We start from the raw sequence: 12,274 nt of genomic DNA on the forward strand, positions 1-12,274 counted from the left end.
CATTTGTTTAATGTGCTCTTTTCACTTCCATTGTGTTAGCCTTACTATTTGCTTTTATTTTATTTTCAAAATACTTATAAATAATTTTTTGCATTTGGCACAAATTAGGGTAGATCTTTATCAGTGTCACCTCAGTGACACTATCTACTGTCAGATTTTGCGCCAGATAGGAATTTTATTTCACCTTCATATCAGGGTCTACAGATCCATGATTCTGCATCTTTTTCTGGAGGAAGCAGGGAAGCAGATGAGAGCTGTCACTTGCAGGGCAGGGCTTAAGTGCCCTCCAGCTGATGTTTTGCCTGTTTAGAATAGGCAGACACTGCAGAGATCTGTGGTGTAGAATGCTGCAATGATGAGTGTGGGATAAGAGCCTGAACCGAATAGAATTCAACGTAACAGTAAAGTTTATGCAAGAGACAGTGGGAACTTTCAACCCGTTTTTCAGTAGTCTACTAACTAAATTATGTCTTAAATTCTAGAACATTTTTTTCCAAGATAGAAAATAAAGTATATCTAGCTTGTTAACTGTAGAGAAGGTTTGGGCTTTGTCTGCTAATAGTTCAGGCATACATAAATCACTGAATCAAGATAAGATTTGTGCTCTGAAATAAAGTGATTTCTCCAATCACATTTATAAGAAATTAATTGGAGCATTTTAAAATTATATGAAAAGAAATAGTCATATTTTGCATTTGAAAAAATGCATATTGGGCAACTAACTAAAGTTGTTTAATGTCATCCATACTTAAAAGAAATAACAAATTTTTGCAAATAGGTTTTCAAGCCCAGCATCAACCAATGAAATTAAACCTGAGAAACCTACTGAATTGAATAGTGATGTTACTAGTGAAACACAAGAAAATCAAAAGGTAAGAAAGTGGTACTTACAGACTTGGTCTTCCAAACAGAATTGTAGCTATAATTTATATAGTACTATGCTGTGTCACATACGGCTGTAGAAAGCAACGAGTTAGAAACTGCCATTGTGAGTATTAAGAATAGCATAATCTTAAGTTTACCTGGGTAATTCCTTCTTTAGGCCACCCTGGTAATGTACAGAAATCATGTACATGTTTGTCTATAGTTTTGCACACATATATATTAACCAATGACAATAGCCTTACACATATTAACTTCTTATGAAACTTCCAAAGTGTCCTGAATTAATTCAAGCTTTTATAATATATCATTATATTAAACATGCTTTGTGTTTTTTACCAACCCCTCCTGTAACATTTAATTCTAATGGTCTATGACAACACAGAGCTACGTAAAGAATCTGGAGTGTCTTATTTGGCCACTTTTAAAAATTGATGAATATATAGATAACTTAGTTTCTAAGCATAATACTTAAGTCGTGCAAAATATAACTTTTCTGCTTAAAACTATAAAATTGTTGTGTATATGAAGATTTAATATTGTTATTTTAGGCATATTTTTCCTGAGTCCCTTGATGTTTGGGCCTGGGTTTTTTTCTTCTTATCTTATTCGGTCCTGGTTACAACACAATAGTACTTGAAAGAAAAATGCCAATTTGATATAAGAGTCTAATGAGTTAATTTTGAAGAAGAGTAATTGAACAATGAACAAAAATCCAAACTTTACTTTAACTCTTTTGGTTAATGGGAAGCTACTCTCTTCACAAGCTGACCTAAAGTAGGACTGAATAAATTTGCTTTGCCAATTAAAAAAACTCAGGAAATCAGAAAGTTTAAAAGATTTATAAATAAATTCCACAGTATTAATTTTTTTAGTTCATTGAACTAAAACCTTTAAAAAAAGTTTAACTGAAAATTTTAGAACTAATTTCAATGCTTTCATAGGGCAGAAAGACTTCTTCTATTTATCATCATGTACTCCCACAGTGAAAATTACTAAAATGTAGACAATAGATACAATCACTGAATGTAGATATTGGAAGTGTCAGACCTCCCTAAAATTGTTTTGAAAATACACATGTGCACACCCAAATCTGTTTAACTTATTTCAGAGTAACAGCCGTGTTAGTCTGTATTTGCAAAAAGAAAAGGAGTACTTGTGGCACCTTAGAGACTAACCAGTTTATTTGAGCATGAGCTTTCGTGAGCTACAGCTCACTTCATCGGATGCATACCGTGGAAACTGCAGCAGACTTTATATACACACAGAGAATATGAAACAATACCTCCTCCCACCCCACTGTCCTGCTGGTAATAGCTTATCTAAAGTGATCATCAAGTTGGGCCATTTCCAGCACAAATCCAGGTTTTCTCACCCTCCACCCCCACACACAAATTCACTCTCCTGCTGGTGATAGCCCATCCAAAGTGACAACTCTCTACACAATGTGCATGATAATCAAGTTGGGCCATTTCCTGCACAAATCCAGGTTCTCTCACCCCCTCACGCCCCTCCCAAAAACCACACACTCAAACTCACTATCCTGCTGGTAATAGCTCATCCAAAGTGACCACTCTCCCTACAATGTGCATGATAATCAAGGTGGGCCATTTCCAGCACAAATCCAGGTTTTCTCACACCTCCCCCCCATCCCCATACACACACAAACTCACTCTCCTGCTGGTAATAGCTCATCCAAACTGACCACTCTCCAAGTTTAAATCCAAGTTAAACCAGAACATCGGGGGGGGGGGGGGTAGGAAAAAACAAGGGGAAATAGGCTACCTTGCATAATGACTTAGCCACTCCCAGTCTCTATTTAAGCCTAAATTAATAGTATCCAATTTGCAAATGAATTCCAATTCAGCAGTTTCTCGCTGGAGTCTGGATTTGAAGTTTTTTTGTTTTAAGATAGCGACCTTCATGTCTGTGATTGCGTGACCAGAGAGATTGAAGTGTTCTCCGACTGGTTTATGAATGTTATAATTCTTGACATCTGATTTGTGTCCATTTATTCTTTTACGTAGAGACTGTCCAGTTTGACCAATGTAAATGGCAGAGGGGCATTGCTGGCACATGATGGCATATATCACATTGGTGGATGTGCAGGTGAACGAGCCTCTGATAGTGTGGCTGATGTTATTAGGCCCTGTGATGGTGTCCCCTGAATAGATATGTGGGCACAGTTGGCAACGGGCTTTGTTGCAAGGATAGGTTCCTGGGTTAGTGGTTCTGTTGTGTGGTATGTGGTTGTTGGTGAGTATTTGCTTCAGGTTGGGGGGCTGTCTGTAGGCAAGGACTGGCCTGTCTCCCAAGACTTGTGAGTGTGTTGGGTCATCCTTTAGGATAGGTTGTAGATCCTTAATAATGCGTTGGAGGGGTTTTAGTTGGGGGCTGAAGGTGACGGCTAGTGGCGTTCTGTTATTTTCTTTGTTAGGCCTGTCCTGTAGTAGGTAACTTCTGGGAACTCTTCTGGCTCTGTCAATCTGTTTCTTCACTTCAGCAGGTGGGTATTGTAGTTGTAAGAAAGCTTGACAGAGATCTTGTAGGTGTTTGTCTCTCTCTGAGGGGTTGGAGCAAATGCGGTTGTCTCAGACAGAGACAAACAGGACAGTCTCTACGTAAAAGAATAAATGGACACGAATCAGATGTCAAGAATTATAACATTCATAAACCAGTCGGAGAACACTTCAATCTCTCTGGTCACGCAATCACAGACATGAAGGTCGCTATCTTAAAACAAAAAAACTTCAAATCCAGACTCCAGCGAGAAACTGCTGAATTGGAATTCATTTGCAAATTGGATACTATTAATTTAGGCTTAAATAGAGACTGGGAGTGGCTAAGTCATTATGCAAGGTAGCCTATTTCCCCTTGTTTTTTCCTACCCCCCTCCCCGATGTTCTGGTTTAACTTGGATTTAAACTTGGAGAGTGGTCAGTTTGGATGAGCTATTACCAGCAGGAGAGTGAGTTTGTGTGTGTATGGGGATGGGGGGGAGGTGTGAGAAAACCTGGATTTGTGCTGGAAATGGCCCACCTTGATTATCATGCACATTGTAGGGAGAGTGGTCACTTTGGATGGGCTATTACCAGCAGGATAGTGAGTTTGTGTGTGTGGTTTTTGGGAGGGGTGTGAGGGGGTGAGAGAACCTGGATTTGTGCAGGAAATGGCCCAACTTGATTATCATGCACATTGTGTAGAGAGTTGTCACTTTGGATGGGCTATCACCAGCAGGAGAGTGAATTTGTGTGTGGGGGTGGAGGGTGAGAAAACCTGGATTTGTGCTGGAAATGGCCCAACTTGATGATCACTTTAGATAAGCTATTACCAGCAGGACAGTGGGGTGGGAGGAGGTATTGTTTCATATTCTCTGTGTGTATATAAAGTCTGCTGCAGTTTCCACGGTATGCATCCGATGAAGTGAGCTGTAGCTCACGAAAGCTCATGCTCAAATAAACTGGTTAGTCTCTAAGGTGCCACAAGTACTCCTTTTCTGTTTAACTTAGTTTTTCTTTAACGCTACTCCTCTTAAGTTGTGAAATGTGCTCAGAATTGCTTGCCCGCCCCTCCCCACAGCCAGCAGCAGCTGTTCTTCATTATTTCCACAAACTGCAATTTCTGATTATTTTTTATTCCTAGTCATTATTAAAGTGCTCTTTGCCATAGTCTCTGTGTCTCTTGAACAAGAATGAATGAATCCTTGCCACATCTTGATGAGAGAATTATTATTTCCCTTTTTAAAAAGAAAAATTAAGATACAGAAAGATTATGTGATTTGACCATGGTTACACAGGAAGTCAGTGGCAGAACGGGAGATGGAAGTCAGATCCCCTGAGACCTATGCCTGTGGCTCAGGCAGACCATCTATCTTTCTCCTTACTACTTTCTACTAGCAAGTTCTGACAATCATTCATGAGCCTTCCATCCCTTACTGGTTTATACCCAAGATTACTGAGGTCTCTTGCATGGCAGTATGGAGTACTAATCATTTATTCATTTAGCTAGCCAGTAATATCATTTATTTTGGGAAAAGCTGGCTTTTACAAAATATGGTATAAATATTCATATTCTACTGTATTTTGTGTGGCAGTACCTTTTCCGGAGTATAACTTGACTTGAAGTAATCACTGCAGATTAAAATATACAATGAAAGTCTGAACCCAGGAATTCTTTATGCATTTAATTTTAATTTGTTATATTAAAAACAATCAAATGGTAAGATATTCTGATGTAAAGAGGACTTATCCTAGGGTTTGCAAGTTTACCTTACACCAATATTTGAATCTGTTTGTTAGTTTTCTTAAGGAATTTGTGTGTGTGTGTGTAAAATACATACTAGGTAGTATAATGTTGTAGTTCTTTTTTTTTTTTAAATAAACTTCTAACTGTTGAATTTTTTTGTTTAAGATTAAGGAGATGACGCCTCCTCCTGGAACAGATTGTAGTGAGACCTGTGCTATTGGGAATCAGTGGAAACCACGACAAACAGTACAAATATCAGAGAAAGCTGATCAGATAGAAAGAAAAGGAAGTTTTCTGAGAGAGAGGCAAAATGTATCTTTGCAGAGTGAAAACTCTGTGTCAGCCAAAAATAACTTTGAAAAAAAATTGAAACCCACCACTCCTGCAGAAAATGTACATGTAAAAACTGTCCGAGCCACCATGTTTGACCACAATGTCCAGAGGCATAATGTTGCTGCTGGTCACCCTGTAATTGATCCTACACGAAAGCTGACTAATGAATTTGAAGGCAAATATGATGTTGTGACTTTGCTAGGCCATAACAGAAGATCTGGGATGGAAAAAAAATTACAGGAGAAAACTAGTTCAAAGAGAGAGTGTCACGGTCAGTCTGGTGTATCAGGATATGTAGCAGATGCAGAAAAATGTGGAAAAACAACTTATCTAAATGAAGACAAGAAAATTGCTCATGCAGTTCCAGTGGAAAAACATTCTTCATGTGAGAAATGTGAAAAACCCACTCCTAAGCATGTAGAGGACTCTCTAATTTACCAACGAATAGAGCCAAGATATGAAATCCTTCAGACTTTTGGTGAAAGAGCACTTAGTGAAGCTATTACAGTAGTACCTGAAGATAAAGCTGTGACACTCAAAACTAGAAAATCTTCTGTGAAAGAGAAGAGAAAACCTGATGGGAATGTCTTACATCCTGATCACCTGTGTGGGCTAGATAATAAAACTGACCCCTTGAAAGAAAGTAGTTTCATTTCAGAAACTAAAGACATGTTGGACACTTCTACAAAAAAGTTTACTTTTAGAGAACCTAAAGATGTCTTCCACAGCAAATGTACTTTCCATGAACAGATAACAGAGTCTAATAAAAATCAGAGTGAACAGGTATTTATAACTGAGAAATCATCTTATGCTACAAACAAAAGTAAGGATTTAGGGATAGCAAATGAAAAAATGACACAACTGCGACCTGAAATGCAAAGAGAAAAGAATGATCTCTCTTGCATAAATAAAACAGAGAGTTCTAATGTGACCAAATACTTTTCTGAGAGAGCTGGTATAAAACCAGTTAGGACAGATGGCTATGAATCCAGAGCTGATTTAGGTCAAGACGTTAGTTCAACCAGTGCCAATAAACATGGGAGTCATATTTCAGTGCCTGGAAATAACCAATTGTATAAACCCTCCGTGGACCCGCATCCTAGCACAGAAGTAATAACTGCTGATAAACAGAAATCCAGAGTCTTTGGATTAAGGAAATATGCAGACTCAATTTGTGTAAGAAAAGATTTAGGGTTAGATGTTGCAGCCCTTGAAAATGAAAGAGACAAACTCAGAGTAGTAGAACCAGAAGAAAAAGTCAGAAAAACTAGTAGTAGTGTTTCTGACCTTAAAATTTCAGAAAGGTGGCGAAGGAAGACCTTGCCTCAGGACTCCAGCAAGCAAGAAGAAGTTATCCCACTAACTCAAGAAAGTATCAAAAGGCTGAGTAGAACAGATTCATTGCAATTCGATGAAGGTGCAATAAAGAAGAAAAGTAAAAGAAACAAAGATGGGATAGAATCAAAGGAAGTGAACCAAACAGTTTCAATCAGTCCTGATGATTATTTGAAGAAGCAGGTTTCTCCCTTTGAACCAAAGGCAACCTATTTTGCAGTTACGTATCAGATTCCTGATAAAACAGAAAAAAGCTCTGTAAGTACTGTTAATGCAAATGAAAATAACCAAATTCCTACAGAGGTTGAAAGTGCACCAGTTACTCTGAACTCTGGTTCTTCCAGAAGGTCCAATCCTACATCTCAGCAATCCTATAAAAATGTACGGAGTATACATTGTAAAGATAAGTCCCTAGAAGCATGTGTTAACAAGCATTGGGTTAAAGAGGAAGAACAAGATATTCTAAGTTTAAAAAATATATATCCAGTGCTTGGAGAGGATGATAACAGGAGGTCTTGTGAGAGAGGGCTGGATCATACTAAAGAGAAAATTATAGATGTTGATGCTTTCCTCTTAAAACAGGGCCTGAAAAATACTATTCAACCTGACCTAAAAGGTAGTGGAGGAAAAGTCTTCTCATACCATGAGCCAAAATCCACGCTACACTTCAGGCATTTGCACAAAGACAGTGAACTATTTACACAAAATATGTTTGGGGAAAACAGTCATGATGCGTTCAGAGTAAAGACTGAAGATAGGTATAGATCTAGAGTTCTTGATATTGATGCTCTTATGGCAGAATATAAAGAAGAATCCATAAAGACCAGTAACATTCAAGAAGAAAAAGATAACCAGTTCTCTGAAGATCCGAATATGTTTTATTGGGAGAAGTCAAAGTACAAAAAGAATGTGGCTGATAAAATTCCACACAGCTATAACTGGAAAGATTGGAAGAACTTGGATCAATCTGCTAGTATCACTAAACAAGGTATCTGTGCAGAAGAACACCGCAGGCCGGAGAACTTAACTCTCCATGAAAACAGCAAAGAGAAACTGGAGTCCTGTAGCCAAGAATGGAGTAAGCAAAAGTCCAAAGATAGAAAATTCAGTCCTCCCCACTGGGGAAAGCCTAGTTCACTTTCAGATAAACTTATAAATTCACCTGCTGACACTACTGGTACCAGAAAAAAGACGTTTATTATTGATGAGGATCAAGGGAAGAATTTAACATCTAGGCTCCAAAGTGCAAAATACACAAATAACAAGGTACTGCCTGCAAATCCTATTAGTGTGGACCAAAAACTGGAAGTCAGTTTAGCTTCTAATTTCTCTCCCGATGGTGGTGGTAGCAGCGGTGGCTTATTACAGAAGAAAGTGTTCACAAAACAGCAGTTCACAGAGATGTCTGTGGATGATGACCGGCACAAAAATGTAACGAGGAGCTCTGTAAATAAGAACAAAGAGAGTGCAAACAAAACCTCACATGAGAGTGACTTTTCCAATATGAAGAGCAAAGCTGAGTGGAATGACCGTACATCTGGTTTTGGAAATGCACTGCCAGATTTAAAACGATCATACTCAGAAAAGAACCATCCTGCTAAAGCAAGAGGCAGCATGCCTCTGAGGGAAGAAGCAAAGGAAAGGAGGGACCAGCCCCAATTCAGGCAAAGCTTCCCATTGGAAAGTGAAGAAAACAGACTGAAAAAGAGGAGTGCATATCAACAAGAATCTTTCTGCCATGAAAATAAAAAGGTATTTACAAGGCAGTATTTGTTAGAGCACCTCTTATAACTGTGAAAGTGATGAAGATATTTTGTCATGATTGCTTTCAGTCTTGCTGTTTCTGTGTTAGAGCCAGACGCTTAGCTGGTGTAAACAGGGCTGGCCTTACCATGAGGCGAACTGAGGTGGCAGCCTCAGGTGCCAGACTGTGGCGGGGGTGCCACTAGGACCCAGAGTTTCAAAGTTTTGGCCAAAGCGAGGGGGCATGAGGGGGTCATTTGAGCTCTCCGCCTCAGGTGCCAAAAATGTTGTGGGCCATCCCTGGGTGTAAATCAGCTTTGCTCCATTGATATTGGTACCAGCATAAGTGTATGCCAGGTGAGGATTTGGCTCTTTGATTCTTCTTTCTTTCTCTTTAATTTAAAAAATCATAGTATTATTCCTTACAGGGAATATGTCCTTTAAGAGTCAATACTGTAGCAGATATGTAGTATCCTTTAAAAAGTGGCAAATTACTGACTGACAATATTAAACTACAGCTTTCTTTTGATGTAGAAGTATTGTTTATAAGTTGTATTCTTAATGCTGTAGGCACTATTTGTTAAATCTTTATATTCACAGCTTTATAAGTCAATAAATATAATGTGTTTTGAATCGGCATCTCAACTGGGCTGGGGTTTTTGCTTCAGTGAAGGGGAAAAACTTATTTTATAGATGTGTTGGTACTTTCCCTCCCCCAATCTCCCCTCCAGCTACCACTTTTGTGGTCTGTTGCTCTCTAAGTGCTGGCAGAGGGAAACCTACTGAGGGTTCTCCTAACAAAAGAATTAATGGTAGGTTTCAGACTAACAGCCATGTTAGTCTGTATTCGCAAAAAGAAAAGGAGTGCCTTGATGAAGTGAGCTGTACCTCACGAAAGTTTATGCTCAAATAAATTGGTTAGTCTCTAAGGTGCCACAAATACTCCTTTTTTTAAAAAGAATTAATGTGCATCACCCGTGCAGGGGTGCTGGAACTAGGTGTGCTGGGGGTCTGGCAGCACCAACTGGCTTGAAGTGGTTTACATCATATACAGGGTTTACAGTTTTGTTCAATAGCTTTCAGCATCCCCACTATAAAAATTTGTTCCAATGTCTCTGTGCCCATGTAAATGTTGCATAAAGTTCTTCTGCTTCAGTTAGCCTTCTTTGTTTTGTCTGCTTTGTGAACCAACTTTGAGCTTTCTCTGTAGTTCTCATATTTGAAGTAAACAAACATTTTAAAGTGGTATTTTTATGTACTCATTTGAAACAGGACTCTGAAAAAGAATGGACCAAGCAGAATTCTGACAGATCAGGTGGGAAAGACTTGACTGTAGTTCCTATCCAGAGAAGAAGCCATAGCTTTTATAAGGACCGAAGAGCACATCACTGGACGGTAGGCTATTATTTCTTTGCATATTCCAGTCATAATCAGTTGTCTTTTTTTTGTGACATTGAATTACCAATTACTCAGTATATCAGAACTTCACAGAAGCAGGAGCAAATACACTTGTAACTTCATGAGCAAAATTTTACGTTAGGGTAATGTTATTTTTCCCATGGGGTATCTTACTGCTTTCAGGTTTGTGTTAAATCACGCAATATATGTAAAGTGCATAATTAATTCCTTTCTAGATTTTAAAGGGACACTTTGCACTTTTACACCAATGTCTCATAAAACCTTGGATTATTAAAAGTAAATTGGATTTTTAAATTTTTTTCATCAGTTACTCTTTGTCCCTGCTTGCCTTTATTTCTCAGCATGGACAATGAAAATCAGTTAAGTAACTTTCACTTCTGTTTGTAGTCCGTTTTAATTTCACATTTTCAGTGATACAGTTTTGGTTTTTAAACACTACAGTGGTGTTTTTGTTCAAAACTGTTTTGTTGAAATTTTAAAAACAAAAGTTGTGGAAACATTTCTGTTCCTAAGTTTTTAAAACCTGTTTTTACAAAATTAAATATTGGGCCATGTTGAAGTTGTGTCCATTTAAAATAAAATGTTGTTTGATGCATATAATGCTATCAATCTAAAATTATTATAAAGTACATGTAATATAACACAAAGTATCTGTATTCGTTTGTCAACCAACTCAAGAGCATCTTTTTAAGGACTACAATGATGAGAGGAGTTTGAATTAAGAATAAAAATTAGAATACAGCAAGAAGAATGTACACAATGTAAAAATCCAGCTGACTGCTAAATTTCTATTTCTATTGCTTCATAAATTATTTTTTTTACCAGTAAGTGACTCCTGCATCATTTTTAACATGGGAACTATGTTAAACAACTAACCCTCTAATAGCACTGACAGTATTTTTTTTTTTTTAATTACAAATCTGCTTTTTCCAGAGGTTTGACACTTGACTATCTTTTTAAATAACTGGCTAAAAAAAGTTGAGATGTTCTGCCTAAGGACATCATTGTGCAGTGTTCTGTTTGGCAAATGGACAGCTGTGGGTTCCCATGCGGTCAGATGCATCTTGCACCTACTTTCTTTTCTTGAATCATTTTCTGCTACCCTGTTGTGGGGACTTATCTACCTGCAGAACTAAGTAAAATGCCAGTTGACATGCAAAAATGAGAAATTCTGTCTTGCTAAGTTGGTCAAAATAGTTTTTAATTTTGAAATTTCCCTACATGTATTTACTCTGAATTTTGCTTTTTAATCATACTAGATGTTTAGAATTGTCCTTCATAGTTTCTTATTGTATATTAAGAATATGTTCTTTTACATCTTTCTCTCCATGTTTCTTTGATAAATGTAATAAAAATGTCATGTCAGTTAAAAATTCCCATGTTTAATAACTGGAACAAAAATAGGTTGATTTTTAAAATGAGACACTTTTTTGAAAGCTGGATTAAGAAAATTAGAAATTATATACTGTGACAGGGTCAGGCCAGATGGCTACAGGAGAGTAATAGAAGGCAGATATATTAGCCCCAGGTTAAGTAGGTCCCTTTTCCCTGGGTAAGGTAAGAGGGAAGGTTCCAGAACAATCAGGAACCTTCTGGAGACAATTAAGATGACAGGCTGATTAGAACACCTGCAGCCAATCAAGAAGCTGCTAGAATCAATTAAGGCAGGCTAATCAGGGCACCTGGGTTTAAAAAGGATCTCACTTCAGTTTGTGGTGCGCATGTAAGGAGCTGGGAGCAAGAGGCACTAGGAGCTGAGAGTGAGAACGCATACTTTTGGAGGACTGAGGAGTACAAGCATTATCAGACACCAGGAGGAAGGGTCCTATGATGAGGATAAAGAAGGTGGTGGGAGGAGGCCATGGGGAAGTAGCCCAGTCAGTTGTTGCTGTCGCACAGCTGTTCCAGGAGGCACTCTAAATAGCTGCATTCCATAGGGCCCTGGGCGGGCCCAAGTTCCCCCCAAACCTCCCAACTCCTGGTCAGACACAGGAGGAGTTGACCTGGACTATGTGTTCATGAAAGCAGCCAAACTGAGGGCTGCTGTGAAGCTCCAAGGTTAGCAAATCCGCCAATAAGCGCAAGACCCACCAACGTAGAGGAGGAACTTTGTCGCAATACATATGGGTACATGGTACTCAGATTCTCCATGTGGCTAGTATTTGATGTTCTCATTATTCCTGTTAAGCTTCCCAATGTACACCAGGCCACCCACTACCTCTTAGTGCAACAAATGCAGGATCCATCAAGAAGACTGTAAATCCATCTGATTCCACAATTTTAGGGAGCTTAACCCTCTAACTATTCTTGGTCCCTA

The 12,274-nt window shown here is 38.4% G+C and overlaps 1 protein-coding gene across 1 annotated transcript in view; it reads left to right on the forward strand.

The window, feature by feature from the left end:
• Positions 1-12,274, forward strand: part of KIAA1671 (KIAA1671 ortholog) — a 160,153-nt gene that overhangs the window by 39,793 nt on the left and 108,086 nt on the right. The window contains exons 4-6 of the mRNA XM_048821755.2: positions 779-872; positions 5,293-8,547; positions 9,811-9,933. Coding sequence (XP_048677712.1) covers positions 779-872; positions 5,293-8,547; positions 9,811-9,933 — 3,472 coding nt within the window. The remainder of the gene's footprint in view (positions 1-778; positions 873-5,292; positions 8,548-9,810; positions 9,934-12,274) is intronic.

Source organism: Caretta caretta, chromosome 15 (assembly GCF_965140235.1).
Source record: "Caretta caretta isolate rCarCar2 chromosome 15, rCarCar1.hap1, whole genome shotgun sequence".
NCBI lineage: Eukaryota > Metazoa > Chordata > Testudines > Cheloniidae > Caretta > Caretta caretta.